We start from the raw sequence: 26,888 nt of genomic DNA on the forward strand, positions 1-26,888 counted from the left end.
GGGGATCCACAACCTCCCTGGGCCGCCCCTGCCAGTACCTGACAACACCTTCTGTGAAGAATTTTTCCCTAATATCCAATTTAAATCTCCCCTGGCACAACTTGAGGCCCTTTCCTCTTGTCCCATGTCCTAGTTTAGTCCCCTGTGGGTGGCTGGAGAGGAGAATTGGAGGCAAAAAAGATCACAGGTTGAGATAAGGATTTACTGGAAACAGCAATGAGATAAGAAAACCAACAGTAATAAGAACAATGCCGATAACAAAAGGGTACAAAAGAGATTCGCATGCAAAATGCCCCAAGGGGAACCCAACCCACTACTCTGACTGGGACAGAATCCCTTTCCCACACTTGTAGTAAGGAATTGAGGTGGTACAGAATAACCTCCAGGTCCTGGCTCCAGTCAAAAATTAACCCTCTCCTGGCCAGAACTAGGACTGTTCCCTGGTCCACCTACCAGTCAGGGAGTTGCAGAGCCAGAAGGTCCCCCCTGAGCCTCCTTTTCTCCAGGATGAGCCCCCCCAGCTCCCTCAGCCGCTCCTGCTGCTCCAGCCCCTTCCCCAGCTCCGTTCCCTTCCCTGCACACGCTCCAGCCCCTCAGTGTCTCTCCTGTCTGAGGGCCCAGAACTGCCCCAGCACTGGAGGTGCCTCAGCAGGGCCAGCACAGGGACGGGCACTGCCCTGGCCCTGCTGGACACACTTTTTTCTTCATCCAGGAAACATCCGAATTCCTGCTGCTCAATAGGTGCAGACCTTCCTGGAGCATGAAAATCAGAAGCCAGCTCAAGCTGAGAGCTTCAGGAAGGTGGAGCCTTTCTGTCACTATGATTTTAGCAGCTAGCTAACTTCCAGGAACTGCAGAAGAAGTCATAGCAAAGGGATGGGTGAGGAGAAAAAAAAAAAAAAAGGGCAGTTGGTGCAGGAAGGCTTTCATTGCATGCTGTTACCTGCACCTTTAATTATCTTATCTTTATTTCCTTCTGCAGTTGGCTTGAAAGTATCATTTGACATAGTTCGCTCAAAGCAGTAACCAGAAACTTCCACAGTGGCAACAAAGCAGTAAGAAGCCATCTAACTTTTCCTCCAAGATTTTCCTTCTCTGAGAAGTTCTTGGATAGACAAGAACGCATTTTGGAATTTGCTGAAGGAAAAATAAATCAAAACCTCACCTAGCTACAACACAGTCCTGCTGCTTAGCAGGGCTTGAGAGGTGCAGGCCTTAATTCAGTTGCAGCCCCCTCCATCCACCCTCTCCACCCATCCCAACAAATTCTCTGGTGTCTTGAGAAGAGCAAAAAAAAAAAACACCTTCAACAACAAAGACCAGTTTTAAATGCTTTATTCTGGAGCCTCTCTCCACACTCTACTTACAGGTCAAGTCACTGTGCAATGGTGATGCAGAAAGCACTGATCTGCTGCAGGCCATCAGGAAAAAGCTTCCTGAGAAGCATGGTTTTATAGGAAATAAATCATGCTAAAAACTGATCCTTAACAGGTACAAAAAATTAAACAGAAAAAGAGAAAAAAGACTAGGTGCACTATTAAGACCAACATGTGAACTCAAGACTGCTGTGAAATATCATACAAAAAAAGGCAATAAGGAACAGTAATGCAGCATTAAAGGTGGGAGTACAGGGCAGACAAGAGATACAAAACATCCTGCTTCAATATTTCTCATCCATGTACTTTGTTCAATACTGTAACAGCTATGGAGAGCAAAAAGCACCAGACATCCAATTAAAGAAATGACAAAAGAGGAACATAAAATTATGAAAAAAAGTGAAGCCTTCACATTAGGGAAAGAATAATCTCAAATACATTTATTCAACAGAAACACACCACTTGGAAAAGCTGCTATGCCAGCATACATAGACAATACCATTATTCCAGCTCTATGGAAATGACTTGTTTTTCCTAGTCTGTAACCTCTTCCACATACAGTACTGCTGAGGTTATCCCCAGGTGTATGGCAGACACTGCACATACACGAACAAAGCAGCACACTCAGAGGAGTAAAACAAGAGGAAATTGTTCCCTTTAAAGTAGAAAAGCAACAATCAGGAGGCCAGGAAACATGGGACAAAGCATCATTGAGCCCTAAACACATAATTCCAATTCGGTGGGGACACTGTGCAGCTATGGCTTCTGCCTTCCAAAAAGCCAAGCCTCCCCCACAGCCCACGGGAAGTATTCCCGTGCGGGATACAGAAGTTACTGAGGTGACACAAACCATGAGCAAGAAATCCTTGCAAATACATCTGCACTTGAGAAGGTAATTCCCATTTTTGTCTCCTTACAGCTGGCACAGAAAGCAACTGTACTCTCAACTGTTATAGCTGGAGTTTTTGGTGGTGGGGATGTGTCCTGATTCTGACATGGCAACATAGAGACTGTGTGATGCAGGGTTTGCATAGATAGTCTGTCCCCTTCCCAGCCCAAAGAACATAAAAGAGGAAGAAGTCACAGCCTAGGATCTTGTTGCATTTGAGAAAAACATGAAATTGGGAAAAAACCCCCCCAAACAATCCCATTTACAGAGGTTTCCTATATATCCCCAGGTAAGGGGGAGGTGGGGAACAAGACAAACAACACATCATGGCTATTTCAAAGCTTCATTGTCTTAATGAAGTTTATTACAGGCCCCAGTGAAAATATTAAGAATTCACTAACTCATACACTTCTGCACCTTTGTCCTGGTTGTTGTTCTAGAATGATTAAGTTCCTCTATTTATTAAAAAAAAACAACCCAAAACAACCAACCTTATTCGTTTTTACATTATTGCTGTTTCTTACAACAAAATTAGAAAACATTTATGGAATCCACCTAGCAACAAAAAGGCAGTGTTCCCAGAACGAACCAAAAGCAAAAACACATGTTCTCCAAGGGCCCTTCCTACACCAGCTACTTAGTGAGCGGGGCGGGGGAGGTGGGGAGGGGGAATAAACCAACCAACCTATCGCTTCATTTTTTTTTTTTTTTTTTTTTTCCTGGCATCAACAAATTAAACCCCACTTTCCAGAAGGGAAATCCTTTCGAAATAAATACCAGGATGACCTCCGGGGTGATGACGCCGGAGCTCCAGAGGGAGGAGCTGCGGCTCTGTGCAATGCCTGCGGGAGTCCCGTGGTGCTGCCCCGAGTGTCAGTCCAGGGAGATGATGTCAGGAGCGCTGCCGCCGCTGCTGCTGGTTATCACCCCGGCCTCGGCCCTGCCCGAGGAGCTAACGAGCGTGCTGCTCTCCTGCTGGCTGGTTGAGGTGATGATGCTGCCAGGCGTGCTGCTTGTTAAGGTTGAGGTGAGACTATCCAAAAACATAGGAGGACAGTACTGCTTGAAACAAACAATGAAGAGTGAAGAGACTAACTTGCACGAGGGAAATGTATTCTCTGAAGGTACATCTTCCCTACAACAAGCACCAGACAAGTTTCCAGTGGAACACTGTGGAGGTGTGCACGGCAAGAACCAGAGCTGTGCAAACAGAGTAAGCAAGCAGGGATGGCAGACACAAGCCCTTCCCCATTATACTCCCCTTTCTGCTTTTCAAAGAATCCCAGAATGGTTTGGGTTGGAGGGGACCTTAAAGATCATCTTATTCCAACCACCCTTGCATGGGCAGGGACACCTCCCACTATCCCAGGTTGCTCCAAGCCCTGTCCAAGCTGGCCTTGGACACTTCCAGGGATGGGAAGCCACAGCTTCTCTGTGCCAGGCCCTCACCACCCTGGGTGTATTAAAGTTAGTGCTGAGCATGTACTTGCTTTAGAAAGGCAAACCACCAGTAAGGAGCAAGTTTCCAGGCCTGGATTTATCATAGTAAGGCTAAACTGAATCCTCCTCAGTGCATCCATATTACCAGCTCTCGCTGGGGAAACAGATTTTCCTGGTCTGAGATTAGGTCCAAGCAAGTGGACTGCAAACATGGTTTGGGTGACAACAGCACCCTGATAATTATTGGAGCAGAATGACACAAAAATCAGACTTGGAAATTAATGCCGCAGCGGTTCAGACACTTACCTGCGAATCAACTGGGATTAACGAAAGAAAATCCAGACCTAGGAAGAAGAGAAGGATAATAAATTGACAAGTCTCTCTTTTATTCACACACAGCAAATTTAAGGAATTTTTTTGTGTGTGGTTGTAGAACAGATTTTGCAATTGATACACAGCTTCTAAATGGAATATACCACTGTGACACCACTCTCAATGACTACTTCAGGCAGCAGCAAAACGAGTTATCTAGTACAAGTGGCTCTTTTTAAGAATGAGGATGACAATGATGTATTATTCACTGGATATTGCAGGGTGGTTCAATGTGGTTGCTTAGATGGAGGTTGCCATTTGGAGCTGTTGGTTCATAATGCAAGTTTCACTGCATATTGTACCTGACTTGGCCAAACTGGGACATGAAGAGTGTCATCACATTAAAGATGCTGGAATGAAGTAAAGTCACAACATGCACAAGTCCAAAAACAAGCAGCAGGTCTCTTCCTCCACCCACGGGCAGCCAATAAGGAAACATTTCTAATATCATCCCCGTTTTGTGTCTAGACAAATGAAAGGAACGAAGAAGAGGAAACTACAAGTAGTTCAAAGTATATCCTCTAAGAGCAGTGACAACTAGCGTCCATCTTAAACACCATTAGTGTGTAAGCATTTAGGGCAAGATGTTTAGAACTATGAAACCAATGAGAAATTACCACGGTTTTTTGTTTTGTTTCTAAATATTGGCCTTGTGTTTGCTATGTCAACAGAAAGAAATGATAAACTTACTCCCTCCCTCTCCCCTCACCTCCAGATCTGTTCTGGCCAGTGACATCTCTCCTCCTCTTCTCTATTAGAGAAAAATTTTGAAGGAGATTTAAAGCTCAGCTGCATTTACAGAATTGGCAGCTTCTTTTGTTCATGCACGTTCTAGAACTTCTGTTGAAACAGATGGACAACAGTTCTAGACTTCCATTCTCTCAGCTTACTCTCCTACCCAATTTGAGAAGACAACTGATTTCATAACAAGGGAGAAGTGGAGGGAGGGAGCAGTAAGGGAGCCAAAATGGACAGAGAAACAAGGGGAATGATATCCATCTCATTGCCAAACTGGTGCTGAAAGAAGAGGAAAAAACCCAGAGATGTTGCAGGGGAGGCATGGAAACAGGCAATGGAGCAGGGAGAGGGGAAGTACAGGAGGCCAAAGTGACACCTGTCACCACAAGTCACCACTTCCTGGGCTCTGGGTTTGTTACAGCCCGCCAAGAGAACCCCCAGAGTCCCTATATACAAGTGTTCTTTTCAAGGAGCCAGGATAGAAAACAATCAGTATCCCCACCTTTTGTCTGATATTTAGCAGCAGTGTTGAAGAATACATCATAGGCATTTAGGGTATGTCTAGGTAAAGAAAGTCAATAGAGGTCAGCTCACAGATTGTAGCTCACCTTAACCTTTTTCATACAGTCTAGACAGAGCACCACTACAATCAGCAAGTAGAGTATCTATACCAAGGGCTGGGATGAGTCAGCACCTTCTCACCTCTAGTAACTTAAACAAGCAACTACTCTCCATCACTTCTACAGCGCGTAGCCACAGGATGTTTACACAAAGTCTGAGCACAGCGAGAGCAGTCTCTGGCTGCTGTGCCCAAGCGCCAATTTGTACCCCAAAAAGCAACGTTTGTCACACTGCTGTTGCGAAATGCAACCTGAAACTGGGCAAACAGCCTGTACTGCGCTTGTCTAGACATCACATCAGAGCAATACTGCATATAGTCTTGTTCCATTAGAAAAAAAACCCAGCAAAGAGTTAATCAATTCATCAATATTCACCCCCCTCCTCCCGCCCCCTTAAATTATTAATGCTGCCAGAACACACACGGAAAACATCCAGCACCTACCTGGCAAGTCTGATGAAATACTGGATATTGGTGGGTGATGGAATGGTACTGGGTACTCTGTTAGTGAAGGAGGAATAGCAGCAGCATCGACAGTCGTCACGCTGGGCACTCTGGCAGTGGATGGCTGGTACATGAGAACCCTGTTTCAGACAGCAGGGGAAATTACAAACAACCTGGCCGTTAGCTGCAGAAGGGAAAGCGGGCACTGCTGTGCACTCTCATTCACAAGTCGCCGGGTTACAACACGACCCCGGCGTGGCTACTCACTACAAAGTATCCACCCTAATTTCCTCTTTCATAACAGTCTTCATAATAACATGACCGCATCTTGGCTCTCAACAGCAACTGTGGCATAACAGCAAGTTGGCATTAAAACAAAAGTACGGTGCTGGAGTCATTGGTGACAGAGACACAAATGGGTGTCTGTCAGCACGCCCAGAGGGATGCGCAGGTGGCCACAGTCAGGAGTGCTCAGTTTGATTCCTCCTCAGAACTGCTCCTCATGCCAAGGGCATGCCTGACCATTATCCAGCCCCTGGAGCACAGACTACACATGTGGCAATTAAAATATAAGCCCATCTTTACTCAAAGCCTCACCCCAAGCTAAGTTTAGCTGTCCAGGAGGATGCAGCCAGCTCCAGCCTTACTGCCTTGCCTCCTGCTGCCCGACCTCTTCTCAACACTGTTACAGACACCACCACAGGTGCTCAGGCACCGGCCACATGAATAAAATAGTTCATAAACTCTAAGTCAGGGTGGAAACACCCAGAATTCTGTACCCAGCTGCTCCACATCACTCTCTCCAGCCATGAGTGTTACCCACTCATGTCTTCCTCCCCAGACTCCCGTCTTCAAGCTACTTTCTGGTGTCAGAAACTTGGATTTCAGACCCTCCCTTCTCAAGCACCTCTCCATTTCATCAACACCCCACAGTTTTGCCAAAACTAGCAGATAACACTGTTTACAGGAGATAAGCTGTTGTCCAAAAGCCTGGCTTTGACTTGGATTTGAAGAATGAAAATGCCAAATCCATACCCAAAAAGTAAGGAAAACACAAGGGTCACAGAGAGACAAGAAAATTTGGTCCTCCTACAATTACGGTTGCAGGTAGCCATCTCAAACACAGAAGCATGGAAGAAAGTCTTGGTGCCTTCTGAAACTTCGTTAGGAGATGCATTTGTGGCTATTTTTTCTTGTAAAAATAAGAAATAGAGTCTCTTGCAGAAGGATTCCTCCACAGTCCTCACAAAAAAGCAACAGCATTTCAGTATTGCTGCTGAAAGTGGTTGAAGATGACCAACTCTGCTCGCCTAAGACCACACATACCTTCTTGTGGACTAGAGACACAGAGCACCTGCTCGATTCCTCTGGTGAAACAGACGGAGTCTGGGTTTATTTACTATTATTTTAGTACAAGACACAGACACACATGCAGCAACACTGACTGATGAGCCATTACTGAAAGCTGAGCTTGGAGCAGCGAGTGCTGGCGAGCCTGACCAGTGCCCCTCACTCCCTGCAGGTCTCCAGTGCCCCACAGGCCATGAGCAAGAGCATTATGGAAGCCACAAACAGTACCTGAGCCGAGGTGCACAAACCAGGACAGAGATAAAGTGGCACAGCAGTCAAGTCAAGCCTGGCACCGAAGTCAGGCCTGACTATAACGATGGAGCAGTTGACAGAGGATTTGGGAAGTTGTTTGCTGTGCCAAGCAAGGTGCAGGACTGATAACCATGGCCAACAAGAGTGTTCAAGACATTCCAGAGCTTATCTCAGAGGCAGAGGAAAAGGTTGTCTCGATTAGAAACAGCAAAGTGCTTGGATGAAACACCATGCAGCCTCGCTCCCTGGGCATCAGAGCAGATTGGATAAAGGGTATAACAAACAGCAAGATAAGGGATCACACTTTAGGATGACACTAACTTAACAAGAACGCACAAAACTCCTCCACATGGCATAATCTACTTTCTCATGAGAACACTCCCCATTAGATTAGTCAGCTTTCCTTTTCTATGGAGAAACATCCCTGCAAACACAGCAATAGTCAGTGCAAGTCTTTTGTGAGGTGTAAGACTATTTAATAGTGTTTTGCCTGTACAAATTTACCGTATCAATACAACCTTCTGCAAGGAGAGGCCTAGACATTCTCCTCTGGAAGTGTGGAGCTGGATCCCAAGTCCACTTCTCCACAGATCAGTTTATCTGAGACATTACAGAGTAACAACTAATTTTAAAATTAACAAACCCTTTGGTTGGGCTCCCATGTATTTCAGACATGTATATGCACTTCCTTTTGACAGGAGGATCTTCCTCTTCATCAGAAGAGCTTTCTGTTGTCAGGTCGATAATGTCAACTTTCTTCTTGCTAGCCTCACTGGCCACTGTCACAGAACAGGGTTTGCTAACAACACTGGAACCTGAAGAAGAAAATAAAGCACTGTTCTCTAAAGGCTGGTGACATCAGCAGTTTCTATTTGCAACAGAACCAGGAACTCAGATCCTGCTTTATAGATCACCTTCCTGGCCTCTACAGAGAACGTTACGGCCCAGTGACTGTTCCATGACTAATTATGTGTTCCACTGAGGATATTAAAGCACAAACTTTTGTCTTCACTTATCAGTTTAAGGGTGCAAAAGCAACCTTTTCATTTTCTTAACTGCTATTATAAAAAGCAAAGACAAAGCCCACAATTGCACTCTTTCTTTCTTAGTTCAAATTACAAGACAGTCAGAAGTACTAAGCCCCCTACAAAACAAACACCAACATCCACATACATTATCCAAGCTACAACTAAGTCTCCAAGACTTTTTGCTGGTTTGCAATCAGTACCCAGATGTACATACTTTCTATTTTGGTGCACTGAGAACTTGAGACTTTCACAGCTTCTTTCTTTGGCCTCATGGGGCACCAGGAGCCATCTTCTTGGAATTTGATCTCATCCACATCTGAACATTCATTAAGGATTTCCATAAAGAGCCTGAAAAATAAATTTTCCCTTTTGACTCCAAGTGAAATTTTTCTTCTAAGTGAAAAGGAGACACAATAGAAAAGATAGTTATGATCATCTTCCACCCACTCTTCCACACTGCATCTACTCTCTCCTTAGTTCCTCTTACCTGAAGGCCTGTAATTACAGCCTTTGCAGATTATCAGAAAAGATTATCCGAATCTATCCATATTTCACTCCAAGATTACTGCAATGCACAGATCTTAACACAAAAGTGGAAATCATCACCTTTTGAACCAAGTTTGACAATTTTTTATGAGTTAAACACCTTTCAGAGACAGGGACAAGTGAACGGAAGGCCTATCCCTATATGTCACATTTGGATTTCTCCAGAGGAAATACACTGAGGTTCTAGAGTCTCGTGATGCAGCTAGGTGATAACTCACACAGTTCTTTACATGAGAGGAGAAACTAACAGAGTATAGCAGATCCTCCCAGTCTAAAGTATCTTGTCAAAAAGTAGTATGAAATGGCTAAGCCTCAAGAACAAAAGTAGCTGTCAAGTACGTAATGAAAACTTTTAAGTAACTGTAATCAGCAAACCCAGTCTCTTACCCATCTAGTATTAGGCTCTCGTAAGCTGCCTTTTTGTCACAGACAGGGCAGATCCAGGTAGGCTTCTTTTCATTCATTTGAAGATAAAGAGCAGCATCAAAACATTGCAGGTGTGTGCAAGTCACAGCCCGGCAGGGGATTGTCAGTCTCATTTTTCCCAGCTGCAGAAGATGCATTTAAAAGAGTGTCAACACAGAAGACAGAAGCAGGCCTGGATGGCTAACAATGAATCCAGAGGCACTGGGTGAAACAGTTCTCTCTGCTCCTACAGAGGCGCCCTGGGCTAAGGGTGCTGCCAACAAATCCACCCCCTCACAGGATGTACAATGCTCCTAAAGGAACCATTAATCCATACTCAAAGGCTTCACAAAGCTGCAAACAGTCAGGAATGTTTCTAGTGGACCTGCAACAATGTTATTTCTAGGATCCTATATTTAATAAACTACCTGCTGAACCACCCGATTTCACAATTTTCTTTTAACTGAAGGATTCAGAGGTTTTCCTGAGCTCCACATACTAGTAGGACTCAGAATGATCAATTTCTGCCTGGGAAGAGAAACCCCAAGGCAACATTACCTTGTCATAAGGTGATCAACTTTTCGTTTGCTGTAGCAGCTGCAGTATATAAGCAAAGCCACCAAGATGAGGAGGTACAAGATTTTACTTATTTTTACCGTATCTTTTCATTATAAATAAGCCTGCCCCATTAGCCTCAACACCTCAATGTACAAGATTACTCCCTCTACAGACAGCACTGTACACACACAAGCAGCAATTTGCCTCAGTGCATCACAGCTGAGGCATTCACAGTTCTAACCACAGCTGGGTGACTGCTGCTACAGCCAAGTGCTTTACATGCACCCTTCTCCCCACTACTTTATATTGGCTCATTAATATAAAACATAAAGCCGGTGAGGTTTCTAAAGCAGGGTTGCTGAAAAGCAGCCCAATTCTGCACTGCAGATGAAAATACAAATCTGTACCTGTAAATTTCCAGCCATACTTACAGGACACATCAGAGATACCCGCAGACTGGTTGTGGCAATCTCACTATCTGGATCTGCAGTTAGCTTTTCTTTAACTATTAAAATAAAGTAAGAAGTTATACACAGACATCATTATTTCAAATGCTAATCTTGATTCACTGGTACATGTACTTTTCTCCAGCCCTCTAAAAAAAATAAGCATTTAGGAGACTAGTTCATAGCAATATCAAACAACAGCTTCACTACTCATCAGTGACTGGCAAACTGCATCACAACATTCTCTGATGTTGTTTGACTGCAGATGCACTAAACAGCCACATGGTTAGTTGAGCAAACTCAACCCAACATGTGAAGAGATAAATAAAGCTATTATCAATGAGTAAGGTGGGAGTGAAGAGAATTTAGGATATTTACCTGCACCTCACAGCCCAGCACAGTAAGGGGTGCCCATGGCATTACCATAAAGGACATTTCAGATGGGATCTCTAGGTATGCTTCCTACCAGCACAAGGGACACTCACTTAAAATAAAGTGTGATGGCTCAGTAACAGCAAAGGGAACCTGTGACACCCTGGGCACGGACTTTCATCTCAAAATGCTACAAATCCCTTCTGTACTACCACTTTTAGCTTTAGAGAGACACCAACCACCCACCAAAAGTATAGACAGGCAAGTTAATGAGACTTACTTAGTGCTCTGGAATGGTCGGGGTTTCTGATACCTTTCAGCTTTAACCTCTGCAAAAGCATAGCTGACGTGAGCTGACGGACAAGATACACAGACATGGAGTAACTCTACAAAGAGAGTGATTAAAGGTTAAATGTTGATTTCATACACTACTTCCACTGTGTCAACAGATCACTATTTACACTAGCTGTAGCATACAGTAAAAACAAAAACCTGACTTTTTTCTTAATTATTATTAAAAACATTGACAGACAACTTCAATTTTGTGGAAGACCAACACTACGCCAGAATTCTCCGGGCAATCAAATTCAATGGTCTTACTTTAGTTATGACAACTAAGAAAAATAATTCCACAACCAAGAGACAACCTTGGCTCTTTTCTTGAAAAGAACAATTAAAATGTCATACACACAGTCTTTAAGAACTTCTTATATTTGTCTCCTAAATCCTTCCCGTCAGTGGGGAGTTCAAAGGATCACATGACAGAAGACAAAAGGTCTTTATGGTGCAAACACCACACCTTCAGATGGCACAGAATTGCCTTAGTTCCTTTGTACCTTTTCTTTAGCTTGTTCTGCTCTTCTAAGCCCAGCCTTGTTACACCGTGTTCACTCCGCTGAGCCTGGCCCCGCTCCTCGGCATTTCCTACTCCTCCCTAACTCACACCCCTTGCCAGCTTCTTTTGTTCAGTGCTCACTCCCTCTCTTTGAGGTCACTAATGAAAAGTCTGCAAGCCCCGCTGCTGCAGGATAATAATGGTTTCATCTGTATAATGAGCACAATCCATGACCTTTTATTTCCACTCTCTGCCAGCCACCTTCCTCTGGCTCCTACACTGCCTGGGTACTGCACTACTGCACCCTGTAGACAACACCTACAGCCTTGCTCTTCCTTTACCACCTCCAGGAAAAACAGCTCTTACCTAGGCATACAGATAAATTGATTGGATTGCACGTGAAGCCACTAAGAAACAAGGATTTTTGTTTGCTTGTTTGTTTTGTTAAAGAACGACCATCTGTTACCTACAGAGAGGATGCTACAGGCTCCAGTCTGCCCAGCTCTGAGGGGTTTATGCCCCTTTTGCTCAGCAGCCCTTCACTATCAGCCCAGCCCATGCCAACACCACAGAAGCTGCTGACACCCCATGCTGCCCCCCAGGGTCTCACTTTGAGGATGAAAAGCAACGGCTGCTACGCGAGTTCTGGCACCAACTTGAAGCCAAAGAACTCACTTCACCTCTCAGGGCAAGAGGGAGGATGTCCAAGCATTCCAACTCATCTGCTTCCATAAGAATATGCTTTGGCAATACAGGGAGGAAAGAAAGCAGGAGTCAGCAGGAGAGCCAAGACCACACACAGCATTGGAATCATTTAAAGATTCTGTGCTTTGACTGGAAAGCAACAACTTAGATCTTTCCCTCCATCTCTAATTTAGAAAAATCACCCTTTGATGTCAGCATTGCCCTTCATTTATTTTTTGAACATTAGTTTTCCCTGCAATTTATTTTTAAAATTTTAATATGAAAGCTTACACTGGAGTCTCACTTTGAAACATGTGGTGCCTTTAGTCCATAGAATTTGATTTTGGAGAACAACTTAAATAGCAAAGTACTTTGGTAACTGAATCCAGAATTTACACAACCAGTCACAGATAAAGGAGTAAGTAGTTTTTCATTTGCCAAGAGCTGAAAGGGTGCTGCAAGAGTTATTTAAACCTAGGATGAAGTCAGAAATTCCTTGCACTCTCCCTTTCTTTCCTTAATAAACGCACAGGGGAATTTACTATTTACACAAAAAGGGTTTGCTATTTTTGACATGCATTTCAGACAAACCCTAAAAGGAAGGTTTCTAATGTGAATCCCATAAGGAATTCTTTTTATCTGTATGTGAATCTTATACACGTTACTGAAAACCACCACAACTTTAGAGCAAACTTTGTTTCCTGGCACTGACGGTGAGTTCAGCCACCTAACACTAAACACTTGCTGGTGTGTGCCTTGCCAGCCACATCAGGCAGCAGGGGGACAGGGATGCCACAAGAGGTTATTTAGACAACTTCCCACATCCTACAGAACATGAAGATTACCTTTCCAATTTCAGAAGCCCAGGAAATGGAAATCTGGTTTGGCACTGCTGATGACAGCCTAACTAGAGATGTGATATTCAAGGGACGGCCAGGTCGCTTCTGTTCAATTCCATTTTTTGGTGGTGGAGCATATCCCTGTGGGAAGAAAGGACAATTAATGTGTTACCAAGTCTGCTGACACAGACTTGTTTCAAACAGATCTATGGGAAGCAAGTAAACCTAGAGGCCCTGTAGGCTGGAGGCCAAATCCAACATTTATTCTGAGAAATATCAGTCTTTGGCAGTCTAACACTGTACGTTAAGCACAATTATAAGACATTCTTTGTTTTAAGAGGGTTTTACAGAAGTGCTGAAAAGGTGGAAGAGAATACAGTTTGGGAGCAGGTAAGTTCACTGGAAGAGGAAAAGGTTTTATTGATGCTTCAATCCTTTTGGCCCTGTACCCCAGTGGGAGAGAGCGGAACACCACAAGCACACAGCCTTAGTGACAAACACAGCACGACATGAAGAGTCAACTCAGTGTTTCAGACAGAGAAAACACTTCACTGATTCTATTTAAGAAACAAAGTCTTGTTCCAAGACTCCCACATCTCCGTGGTATCTGCTTTGCCTTGCATGAACTACACTTGGCCCCATTAGCAACAAGTGTCACCTGTCCTCTGCCAAGGCCCCCGAAGGACTGTACATGGAATATCAGCTGTGTTTAAGAGATCACAGAATCACAGAGTGGTTTGGGTTGGAAGGGACCTTAGAGACCATCTCATTCCAACTTCCTCAGCATGCAATCAGCCTGCAGCTTATTCCTCTCAGCCTGCATCTGTCACGATGAAAACAAGCCAGTCTGCAACAGAAGCTCTGAGGATCTCTGCTCTGAGCTCACAGACAGCCTTCAGTCACTCACCTCAAACTCATCCTGCACCTGAAGGATGCCAACAAGAGACTGCAGCTCTGTCTTGCACAGAACTGACTGACAGATTTCATTTAGTTCAAGACAGTGTTGTTTCACACAAGAAACTCTCCCAGAAAGAACATGCTGGAAAAAACCGTGTGTTTCTTTACCCAGAGAAACTCATGCATTCACAGCCTAGTGCTTGGGAAAAGGAGTCACTCTGAAAGATGGTAAGTCTGAAAATAAAAACACTAATAATAAAGAAAGTGATAAAAACAGCCTCTTCCACCCACTAGACCAGCATGCCATAGGATAATCACTGCCTTTAGTGGTGCTCACCACAGATGAGTGACCAGGAACCTCATTTGTGCTTTACCCCAGAACACAGAGACAGCAGACTCATGGGGATTGCTGACAATTTCACATTTAAAAGATGGAACAATTTGCCATTTCTTTAACAGACAAAACAGCTGCAGCCATTTATAGACTATATATCCCTACAGCTTTGCTGTAGCAGACCTTTCTCTACTAATGAGCTTATGTGGATGAATACACCATTCTTGCAATATTTAGGAGGGTATTTCCACCCATACCATATCAGTCAAAATAACCCTGCTGCCTCCAACCTACAGTGAGGTTGTCCTGCTTTCAGAAGAGGAAGAATGCAAATTCTCTTACATTTCCCAATCTTTTTCCCTTTTTAGAGACAGCCTCTGCAGTGCACGTGACTCATTTCAGTGAAGCTTTTGTTGAGGTTTTCTTCCAGACTTCTTTCTTGAGAACAGATTCACCCTAATACTCCTACAACAAATTTGAAACCTTCCCTTCCTATCCTCCAAGAGTTGAGAGCACTCTGCTTGCCTCTCACAACCAGAATGGCCTGTTTAGTCAGGCTGCCAACTCCAGTGGCAAGGAACTGCCAACATTATTTGGACCTTACGTCTTCTACATTTCTTTCAAGAACCATATTATTGAAAGCAGGTATCATCTGCTATAGCCAGGAAATTTATCTACAGAAAGAAAACTGCTCTTCTATCTGGCTATTTCCAACCTGCCCTGGCATATTTGGCCTTTGAAAGGGACCTGCAGTGGTCCATGGAGACCCCCTGAGACAAAAATCAAATTACCTTTTGACTTCCCTACAGGAAAAGTCAACAGGAGAAGCCCTGCTGCAGTGCAGCAAGTATCAAATCCTTGTTACCAGAATGGCGAGCTCTACATTTGTTCCTTTTAATTCAGAACCAACGCTAAGAGGAGGACACAGATGCAGGAATACAAGGAAACACAGTGTTAACATAACCAGGCACAACCTGAAACAGCACTGGCACGCTGGCAGCATTTCCATGAAGCTTCTGGTGAGGACTGCAGCCAAGGAGATGACCAAGAATAACTTACAGAGAGAGCTGCCATACCAGGGAAAGACAGGACAGTGCTCACTTATGAACTGTGCAAACTGGCACCAGAGACTGGTATCACTCATTAATTACCTAACACCAACACTACTGAGAGAGACAATGCTGGTCTTTGAGGGAAAGAGGTTATCTTACACTTCCCGAAACAGAAAGGAACCTCTGCATCAGAGGATGCAGACAGTGAACAAATCAACTAAAAAATGTCTGCAGAAGCACTCAGACTGAGACTGTATTTGTCATTCAGCTCATAGTGAGGGGGGAGGGGAAAGGAAGTTGCCAAGACAACAGTGTTTTATTCACTTTCTCACCTAAAGTTCTGCTAAAGAGATGAAAGAATCATCTTATGACACGCAGGAAGAATCTGCAGGATTTAGATCTAAAGCAAAGCAATAATCCAAGACTACAAACAGTTTCTGCCATGACTGTGACAAGTTACTCACAAAATGGAGAGCACAACACAGCACAGTAGGGTGTAAACTATATTAACTCCTATAAAAACTTTAACCTGTATTAACAAGATACTGATGTCCACAAGATGACAACAGACCCAATTCTTTTTGGTTGGTTGCTGTAAGAAATTAAAAGAATCTGCCAAAGAAAGGAGAAAATGCTCAAGGTCATCAGAGAGAATGTAAGTGGCACTTGCAAAAAGTGCCACCCCTAACTGACCAGAAAACATACAAAAGAAACCCTCTTATACCCTGAAGACAGAAGTAGGAGGAAGAGAAGCTGAAGAGTCTCATTTAAGCTGCATAGAGGCACAAAAAAAAAAAAGTCATGGCTGCATAAGGGAGGGAGGGTACAGGACAACACAGCTGGCACACCAAGGTGGTTAAAAGCCTTCTGAAAAAGAAGTTTCACCCTTTCTCCCCCACCCAGCACCCACTGCTGAAAAAAATCTCTGTACTATGACTTTTTCTATCTTCTATAGTTTCCAGAACTGTTTCTGAATGGGTTGTGTAAGGGTTTCTCCCTGTTCTCTTGAACAGAGAAACCTATTCCAGAGGTATTTCGAGAATGAGAGTGCTTTTCCCTCTCTACGTGTATCCAAGCAGGTGACCCTGCCCCTGTACTGCAACATCAGACACCAGTGAAGTGTGACTGCCAACACTGTTCTGTCCCAGTATCAGCAAATGCTAGAAACCCTAAAAAAGTGACTGTTCTTCACCCCCACAATGAACTCTCCTCTACCCAGAGCAGATGCAGGGCAATGCACAAGCAACACACAAGAAGATGATGCCATTCCCTCGTGACAAGGAAGAACTTAAGCCTGTCACAAATTCAGACTGCCCCCAGAGCAAGAACTACGACCCTCAAATAAACTCAGTCTAAGGACTTATGAGGAGGATTCTCCATGCAGACACTGGTTTGTTTCTGACATATTCTGTTACATTAACTGTAACAGAAGAGGTTTGCTATAGGCAGCTAAAGCACAGTTAGTCCGTGCAGTGGCTGTAACATGATTAATAGCAGTAATGGCTATCTCACACAGCAGATGTACAAACCACATGCCTAACATGAGAAGAATTTCAGTGCTAACTAACAGCCTGACTATTTTAGAAAGCTAACATTACAGAAAAACACCACCCCCCCAGATGAGTACAAACACTTACTGGCAATGGAAACAGCTTCCCATTTACTTTAATACACAAACTATTAGGATAATTATCTTCTTGAGGGCAGCTTGTCTCTGCTAGGCACAACCTGTGTCCACAGAAAAGAGAAAGCATAATTTTCAAGTGTCCCCACAAATACCAGACTTATGTTACATTAGCCAATTAAGAAGTTTCAAGAGAACGCTACGGAAATGGTACCTTAGCTGAACTTGGACTGTGTAGTCTCTCCTGCCTCCGGGCAAGAAGTCCCTGTGACAAAGAGAAGAGAAAAAGAGAAGTACCCATTAAGACAGCAGGACTCATATTCCAATCATACACAAACAGAACTGGCACACCTGCCCCAGCATTACTAAACTTTGCTCTTATTTTTTTTTTTATTGAGCTGTGACCAAGTCTTACAACCAACACTTCTGTTTAGCTACTGCCAAGTTATGCAGGACTTCAGGATCAGCATCCTCTAGCAAGAGTTTATAGTACCAATAAAGTTTGATGCTTCCAGAGAGCAAAAAGCACCTATGAATTATTTTGGTTTCTTGCAACAACATGAACACTGGAACAAACAATAAAAGCAGCCTTCCGTTCCCACAGACAGGAAACATGCAGGGAAGAGAAGCTTTCCACCTCTCTAAACAGTGTCAATTACTTAAAAATCAGTAAATGTTAACTCTTTAATGGGGTAGGATTTACCCTGAATGCACACAAATTCTATGCACACTAGTTCCTGAAGAAAACATGACAGATAAACTCAGCGTAACTTCAGTGAGGATCATCACTCTGCATCTACAGAGCATGTGACGAACAAAATGAATGAAAAACCCCACACTTTCTCCTGAAATTTTGCAGAAGTGTACTTACATTATGCCACACTCCCATTTCTTACCTGGAAATACAGATTTCTCTGACTTGCTGAGGTGTTAAAGCAAAGATAAAAAACTTCTCTTGGAACCGCTGAATACTGCTCTGTACTAGAAAAAGAGAGACAAAAAAGAGGTTGAACCATGGTGATTAAAGTCACTGAGTAAAGCAGGATCTGCAACTGAGTTTTTCCTGGAATGAGGCATAAGTCACTGAATATACACTCAAATTGTGGTTGAATTGCACGTAACTGTCACAAGGAAAGCAATGGAACAAATCATTCATTCAACTACACTCAGATGGCTTAAAATCATGTTACACTTCTATACTAAAGCAGCTTGGCAAACTGTTACAATCCTCTCTCCCAAAGAAGAAAGGTTCAGACAAACACACAACAAAATATTACACTGGATACCTGACAAAAGGAGGACCACAGAGATACTGACAACTCCTGTAATGTACTACAGGAAGAGAACGTGCACCAGAAGTTACCAGTGGGCAGCTGGAAAATTCAGAAACAGCTAAAGGTAACTAAACCTTTGGGGAGGGAGGGAGAGACCACAACCCCTAGTGCCAGAGAAGCCAGCTAGACTTCCTGTCTGGAATTACCCATCAGTAGCATCTGATTTTTAAAACAAAAAACAAAACAAAAACAAACAAAAACCCCAAATAAACAAAAACCCAAACACAAACAAAAAACAAGCCTACATCTTTAACATCAGGATCCAACTTGTCTGTCAGTCATGGGAAGCAGCAAGATTTTAGTACTAAAGGTCAATAGTATGCGCATGTTATTTTTCTACTTTCTTTCAACTTGAAAACTTAGAAATCTTGACCTGAAATAAAGGCAGACTACACATGTCCAATTTAAAATAAGCGGCAAGAAGGACAAATGCAAAAATAGCACAATTAAACCAGGCATACTTGTAAGAGCTGGACTGCCTTGGACACTGCAATATTGAGCAGATAATATCTTTATGCCCAGAAATAACACACAAAAAAGACGACAAATGTGAAATAGAGCCCAGGCGGAGAAAACACACAGCAAGTTCTTCAAACAGTTACGAACAGCTACATTGTGCACATATGCACATACACACCACAGAAAGCATTTGACAGTTTAAAATAATACTTGAGCACATGTAAAAAGGACCATAGAAATATTCTGTTATTTAATTAAGTGTGGGTTAAAAAAAAAAAACACACCTACACTTGTGCTCTCAAGTTAGTGCAAAACAACACCTACACTCATCCCTTTTAAAAGAGCTGCAGTGAAGTAGACCGAACTCTCCGACCCACCTGTTATCTGAATCCTTAATTCCCAAACACCCAAAAACTGTTTGTTCTATGTCCCAGTTAACAAGGTCTACTAACCAGGACTATAAGCTATCCACATAAATAAAAAAATATTAAAGAAAGGATGCCAAATTTGCACATGAGTCCATGATTAGAGTGATTCTCAGCCAATGTTACAATATCCCTGCAACATCTGAAGGGCCCATTATTTGCATATCAGTTACTCCTCATATCTGATTCCCTTGCTCATCCAGGACACTGTGGCACTGACAGGTTATCTCTGCAAAGGTAGCGACAGCACAAGCCAGAGCTGTCCAACACCAAAACAGCTATTGCACCAATATCCAGGTCGATATTAAACCCTCCTCTAAAGGGTGTCACAACACACACAGAGAAGTGACAACAGGCACTATAAATAATATTTGTTAGTAAAGTTTTCTGCTTTAGGTACTGGAGTATGACCAATGAATACAAGTCACAGACTAAAAGAATATACGATACGTTAAAAAAAAAATAAAATGTTTAATAGGATGCAAACAGCTTGCAATATTACTACATAGTTAGGTAACCTTTTTGTTGCCATTTAAGGTAAGCCACCTTGAATTTCAAGACAGAAAATGTAGTTTCAAATAATTAAATATAGAAGACTGAGGCACTTGAGGAATACAAACTGGATTTCAGGTTATTTGGAAGACAAAGGTCCACTCCACATTATAACATCCAGGATGGCAAGAATCTGTAGGTTAAGAAAGTTGCACCACTCTTAGCTCAACACAGAACATCCAGGCACAAAGTATCTCTTTTAGTGACAGGTGTCAAAGCCTGCAGAATTGTTGCAGTAAGATAATGGTAAAATAAACAAATGAACTTGTTCTCTTTACACTGTTGCAACTTGTATGCTACTGAGACTCTGAAACCCTTTTCCCGTTGACCCCGGCAGAACTGTTCCTCACCTGTAACATGCAGAGTTTTCAGGCCAAAATCTTTCAGTCAAAAAGTGGAGGTTCAGACAAGGGAGCATTTACTTATCAGGAGGGTGATCAAACACCAAAACAGGCTTTTTGGAGAGGTGGTCAATGCCTTAAGCCTGTCAGTGTTTAAAAGGCATTTGGACAATGCCCTTAACTATTACTCTTCAGCTGTTTTTTTTGTTACTCTTCAACATTGTAGGTACCTTCCAACTAAACTAGCTGGCTCTATTATTTAATATTCAAAAGACAAAGGCCTTTAATCATACTACATTTACAAAGGAGAACACCATTTTCTGTGAAGTGTAGCTTTGCACTTTTGGGGACAAGTGGTGCAGAGAGGGCAAGGATGAGAAACTTCCCACTTCTCCCCAGGTGCAAAAAGCCACTTGAGTCTGGGCTCAGTACGGTCAGAAGCAACACTTGCTTCATTAATTAAGCCCTCTGCAGAGGTGGTAAACACTTACCTAGACTCGTGGGCTTTATGAGCACATCAAGCACATCGTAGAAAGGTAAGCTTTTCAGCTGGACATCGGGATGAACGGGTGGGATTGGAGGGGATGCCTGCTGCATCTCAAAGTGGGACTTAGTCTCTTGGAGTAGCACGGACCTGACAGGCGGAGAAGGAGACTGAGGTGTGACCGAAGTAGAAGGGAGTGAGTGAATGCCAGAAACAGCCAGATCAGGCTCCACAGGAGAGGAACTACTGTCCAGGTTGAAAGCCGCAGGTGTTATTGCCGATAAATCTGAAAGTCCCTCGATCGTCCTTGGGTACCGACGCCTGTAGAGCTCTCGGATTTTGATCTGAACTGCCGGGCTGCAGCCGCTCTTCACTAAGTGCAGAGCCCTCATCAGGAGGTCATGTTTGCGCCCACTTTTGTTACGTCCAGCAAACCCCAGCAACACTTGCAGTTCAGAAACACGAAAACTTGATACCATATTCTAGAGAGGAGAGAGAGAGAGAAGCATAGCTGAGCCAAGAGTGCCCCAAGGAGGCCTTTACAAGGAGCACGATGAAGCATCTACTTTCCATCATCGTACCTCAGGTACTACCCCCACCCTCACAAAACAAAAGAGCACAGCCAGTTTAAAATAAAGAAACAAAGTGTCCAGGACGCAGTTTGGTTGTGTTAGTAATTTCAAAGAGTTGTTTCCACAGTGAAACAATAGTAACAAAATCTTAATGCAACTCATGCAGTACTACCTTAAACTCACAGGCAGAAGCACATTCTGTAACACAAACTAACTGGCTCACTTCAAGGAACAAGCAAACAAGAACAAAAAAATCAGATGACTCAGTATTATGACCCACCTTCCAACACATTTTAATCACTTCTTTACTTTATTTTTTAATTTCTGCGTAGTTTGTTGTGAAACTTGCTTTATTTTAGACAGAGTGTTAAAGGCAGGCATGAACAGAGATAGGCACATCAGGTTTCACTGCTGGAAGGATGGCATAGCAAGGCAGATTTTTTTAAAAGCCACATCCTATCATACTGTATACAGTGTATATACATCATACAATAAGACACAAACTGTTTAGTCAACAAAATTGATTCTTCAAATGTCACAAAAAAATTCCTGTCATTTTCGTATTGCATTCTGGCAACATCTGACACAAAGATCTGTTGAAAGAAAATAATACTATTCACTCAGTTATCAGGGTTAATTGTGGAAGACTTTGAGGATTGAACTATGGTGTTTTGACTTTGTCTTCCCTAATCCTTACTACAGAGTTTACACCCAGGTGTTCTAACATAGATCTGATCTCAACTGAAGTCATAACACAACTGTGGCTCTAACCATGGAGGCAGTCACCCAAAAACTCAAAACTCCCCCTGTGCCCCTGGCTGCTTGGTCCCTATTCTCCCCTTAACATTGTGAAAATTGTTTAGACAATAAGACAGACCATCAAATTGTGTCAGATTAAAACTGAACTCTATTAGAACCACAGAACCACTAAGGTGGGAAAATCCCTCAGATTGAATCCAATCATTCCTCAGCGCCGCCAAGGCCAACACTAACCAATGTCCCCAGGTGCCACATCTACACAGTGTTTATATCTCTCCAGGGAGGGGGACTCCACCACTGCCCTGGGCAGCTGTGCCAGCGCTGGACAATCATTTCCATGCAAAAATTTTCCCTGATATCCAATCTAAACATCATCACCATTCCCAATGCAACTTGAGGCCATTTCCTCTCATTCTGTCTCTTGTTCCCTGGGAGCAGAGCTCGATTCCCCCCTGGCTCCCTACTCCTGTCATAGCCAGAAGGTCCCCCCTGAGCCTCCTTCTCTCCAGGATGAGCCCCCCCAGCTCCCTCAGCCGCTCCTGCTGCTCCAGCCCCTTCCCCAGCTCCGTTCCCTTCCCTGCACACGCTCCAGCCCCTCAGTGTCTCTCCTGTCTGAGGGCCCAGAACTGCCCCAGCACTGGAGGTGCCTCAGCAGGGCCAGCACAGGGACGGGCACTGCCCTGGCCCTGCTGCCACACCACGGCTGGGACAGCCCCGGGGACATTGCCCTCCTGCCCCCCTGGGCACTCCCGGGTCGTGTCTAGCCACTGTGAACGGCCATTTCTTGTGCCATTAAAAGACAGCAGGAATAAGAAGCCGGGACCTGACTTTTCAAGGCCAAATTATTTGAGCAGATCAAAACAACCATCTAAAATACTATGGCACTACTCTCATCAGGCACACCCCTTCTTCATTGTTGAGGAGACATGAATTCAGACACTGAATTTCAACATTTCCAGACAGCCTGTTTGGATACACTCATGCTTCCATTAAGCAGATATTTTGATCAGAGCTAACAGAGCAACCTTCAAACAGGTATTCTCCCAACACCCTGTCTATAAAGACACAGCAGGCAGAGAAAACAGTCACATTTGGCATTGAGTGGCTCACCCAAGCTTCTGAGGAGCCCAACAGCAGATGTCACCTTAATTTCATCCCAGCAACTTCTTTCAACAACAAAATAATAAAACGCAAGAGGAGATGGAAACAGAATTCCACAGAGTTTGCAAACTGATGAAGTTTAGTTTCCACCTGGCATTCCCCTTCTACTTTTCCTTAGTCCCAGTCAAACAGGGTGAGGAAAAAGTGTTTCAGCATTCATAAAAAATGGTTTGAAGCACTATAACAGCTTCATAGTTATGACACATCAAAGAGAAACTGTGTTAGAAGATAATACTGATATTCATGAATTTACTGACAACTTGATGCTGCATGCTTCTGTAGATGGCTGCATAAGCTTGATAGCAACTCCAGCTCCTTTATTTCAGATGCAGGCAGTAAGTATGATTCTGCATTCCACAATCAGAATGCAAGTGAGCAAAATAATCCCTTACCCAGATTAAGGAAACAGCATGTATTGCAAAATACTGTCTATTACCCTGCCTGCTGCCTTCTGTGCATTCCTGCAAGTTAATCAAGGTGAAATGTGCAGTCAGTCACACCTCAGAACAGCTAACATTTCACAGGGAAATTCCACAAACTAGCACCTCACTACACAATGGATTTCATTTTATTAGAAGACACAGGCTGGCTTCAATACCACAGTCAGCAAAATTTTAAAATTAACACCCACATCAGCAGTGCCTGGGAGTATAAAAAAATATACACAGTTTTGTCCATCAATCCAAAAATCTTAGATAGGTTTTTAAAATAAGTCTTGCAAAGGAAAGGTTTACTGTAAGTATTTAAAAACTGGCTTTTACAACATTTGCCCCCTAAAGCCACTTTTACCTTCACTTTAAGGAAACAACAACCACGTAAATGAAAACACGCCTCATCTGATCAACGAATTGTGCCTGACAAATCTGAAATAAAAGAGGTGGGAATGTGCAAACCTCATGAAGTTCAACAAGGCCAAGTGCAAGGTGCTGCACCTGGGTGGGGGCGATCCCAAGCACAAACAAAGGATGGGTAGAGAATGTTGCTCAGCCAGGTGATGCTCCATGGAGACCTTAGACCTCCTTCCTGTCTAAACAGGCTCTAAGACAGCTGGAGAAAGACTTGGGAGAAGGGGGAATGGCTTCCCACTGCCAGAGGGCACAGTTAGATTGGATATCGGGAAGGAATTCTTGGCTGTGAGGGTGGGGAGGCCCTGGCACAGGTTGCCCAGAGAAGCTGTGGCTGCCCCATCCCTGGAAGTGTCCAAGGCCAGGTTGGACAGGGCTAGTGGAAGGTGTCCGTACCTGTGGCAGAGGGAGTGGAACTGGATGGCCTTTGAAGGTCCCTTCCAACCCAAACATTTCTATGATGCTGTACATGTTTTACCTTATTACTCCCTTTACAGACACCATCAACACAGTTTCACAGACACAACATACACGTAGGAGCATTTATAATTACAGTGCAAGGCAGGTATTGCTTCCAACAAACCCTACCAAGTTATTTTCTTTTGAGGTTCCAGCAATATTGCAGAAGACTGCAGCGTAGTTATTAACATGCTTTTCACATCACTCAATTAAGATTAGACATTCAAGTTGTGTCGTGTAAATGCCATCAATTTTCTCTTAAGAGAAGTTCTTTACAGCTGCACAGCCCAATAAAAAAAGCCTTTTTAACACAGAAGACCAAAGCTATTTTAGTTTTAATGTTTCTCCGTGAACACAAAGAGTAGTTTGACAGAACTCTAAAGAAGGAAATCAGACTGGATAATTCAAGCACTGTTACATTCCAGAAACATTTTTACCCCTGAAATTTATTCTTGAAGGTCATAAGAAGTTTCTCAGGTTTTTTTGTTTCTTATTACTACACTTTAGCAACCATGATTAATCAGCAGAAATACTGTTTCAAAGCATTAAGCCGTAGGTGTATCTGATGTATCCTCTTCAAGAAAAAAAAAGCGCAGTTAAGGCCTTCCAGGCATGAGGCAAACTGCTACATTCTCTTCCAAAAAAATACCTAGAGCTTTCCCAAAACAGGCCATGAATTATTATCAAACGTATGTTGAACATTTAGAGAAGCTCCAGGCTAACAGATTCATCCCACAGGTACTCCAGTTTACAAATAAGATGAATGGGAACATCAAAAACACGTCTTCAGACAATTTTTATTTTTTTTTAACTAGTGGCACCTCTTCTTTCGAGCGATGAAGGGCAGCCCTGCAGCCAGCCTGAAACCCAGTTCCCTTTCCCCTCCATACCTCCTGTACTATTTCTACCAAGCAACTTAGGTGAGTTGCTATTAACTATCCATTAATTTCAAAGGTATTTAGGTATCTAATTCCCAGAAAGAGACTATCAATACTTATGGATATCCATCACAGCGGAAACATGGATCACAGCTCCAACTCAAGCGTGAAGAAGAGGAGATAAAAGAAGAAGGGTCACGTCTGCCACAAAGTTTACACTCGGGGGATAGCTAAACCCTTTGAGACACCTCGGAATGAGGGCTGAGAATGAATGAGGACACTGAGCAAGAAAACATGTAAACACAAATAAGTCTAAAGGGAAAAATAAAAAACAAACAATGTAAGGTTAACTTAGGAAAAAATGAACCAACCATTCCTAAACCGAAAAACTGAGACAGAGCGCTGTTGTCCTCAGACAAAGACACCCAGTTCTTCCCATTATATTTTTATGAGCGAGCTCCTCAGCTGCACCCCAGCCGTGTTAGTGCTGGAAGAAGCCTCGGCGTAGGAAATTCTCTGGCGATTGCAGCACATTTCCCGCTCCTGGTCGCACCAACATCAGCTCAGCCCCCAGACCTTCCTCTCCACCAAAGCCCAGCTCCTCAGAGCAGTTCCTATTCAACCGAATTTTACTCCTTCTGTAGCAAAGCCTGGGTGGGGGGGATAAGGGGAGAGGGGGTTGGCGTGCCCGTGGGCGTCCCAGGAAGAATTCCACTTCTGCAGGTGTGGATGCTGCAGAAGGAACACCCTCCTCCTTCCGAACAAAGATACCCGGAGCGGGTTGCTCAGGAGACGGGAGGAAAAAATATAAACTGTGCAGTCAGCACTTCTGTGTACACACCTTAAAAAACGAAAGGTCACAAACGCAACACAGATCTGCTACAGGGGGTCCACCGGCGCAACGCGGAAGGCATTGGACTGGAAATAAAACAGGTCTGAAAAGCCAACACCGGGGCTCCACGCTCCGCAGGCACAGCCTGCCTGGTGGGAAAGCAGTCCACAGATTCCATAACTATCAGCACTTTCACCAACCCGGGGGTTTTTCATCGCCTTCCCTTCGCCTCCCGGCAGGCGCCATGCGAGCCCCGGGGCCGCACGGCGGGGCCGAGGCGGCTCTAAAATGTCGGGAGCCGCGGGGAGAACAACCCCGGCGGCGGCAGCAGCCGCACAACCCGCACGGCGGAGATGGAGAACCGGGCACCGACAGGGAGGGTCCCCCCGGGCAGACCCCGCCGCTCCCTCCGTCCCTCCCCAGGGAAGCTGCGGATACCCCCCCCCCGCCCCGCGCCGACATCTTGTCCCGCCGCCGCCTCTCGCCCTCTGTTTGCCCCTCACCCGCAGCTCCGCGAAATCCGCCATTTTCTACCCGCCGCCGCCGCCGCCGCCTGTGGCCCCCTGCTTTCCCCTCACCCGCAGCTCCTCGAAATCCGCCATTTTCTACCCGCCACCGCCGGGCGCCGGCGCCACCATCATCGTGCACCCGGTGCGCGCCCCCGTCACGTGACGGGGAGGGCGGGCC

At 44.1% G+C, this 26,888-nt stretch overlaps 1 protein-coding gene across 13 annotated transcripts; it reads right to left on the reverse strand.

Annotated features, from left to right (window-relative positions):
- Nucleotides 1–1,318: 1,318 nt before the first annotated feature.
- On the reverse strand, nucleotides 1,319–26,888 carry PIAS2 (protein inhibitor of activated STAT 2). 13 transcript variants are annotated; one of them, XR_007630498.1, is made up of 15 exons: nucleotides 26,705–26,860; nucleotides 20,703–21,177; nucleotides 17,997–18,081; nucleotides 17,315–17,365; nucleotides 17,114–17,204; nucleotides 13,200–13,334; nucleotides 11,116–11,221; nucleotides 10,449–10,522; nucleotides 9,442–9,602; nucleotides 8,723–8,856; nucleotides 8,124–8,295; nucleotides 5,879–6,018; nucleotides 5,318–5,376; nucleotides 4,012–4,049; nucleotides 3,190–3,298 (listed from the first exon to the last, which is right to left on the reverse strand). XR_007630498.1 is itself a non-coding variant. In XM_050328864.1 (14 exons), exons 1-14 carry the CDS (start codon nucleotides 26,801–26,803, stop codon nucleotides 3,139–3,141), a joined length of 1,875 nt encoding a protein of 624 aa, XP_050184821.1. In that variant the 5' UTR covers nucleotides 26,804–26,888; the 3' UTR covers nucleotides 1,319–3,138. The 13 variants fall into 13 exon arrangements, 5 of the variants coding, with proteins under 5 accessions (XP_050184821.1, XP_050184823.1, XP_050184824.1 ...); XR_007630500.1 differs by having other exon boundaries at nucleotides 3,216–3,324; nucleotides 4,012–4,541; XR_007630497.1 differs by having other exon boundaries at nucleotides 3,225–3,324.

The sequence above is a fragment of the Myiozetetes cayanensis genome, unplaced genomic scaffold (genome assembly GCF_022539395.1).
Source record: "Myiozetetes cayanensis isolate MyiCay16 unplaced genomic scaffold, myiCay2020 scf4, whole genome shotgun sequence".
NCBI classification, from domain to species: Eukaryota; Metazoa; Chordata; class Aves; order Passeriformes; family Tyrannidae; genus Myiozetetes; species Myiozetetes cayanensis.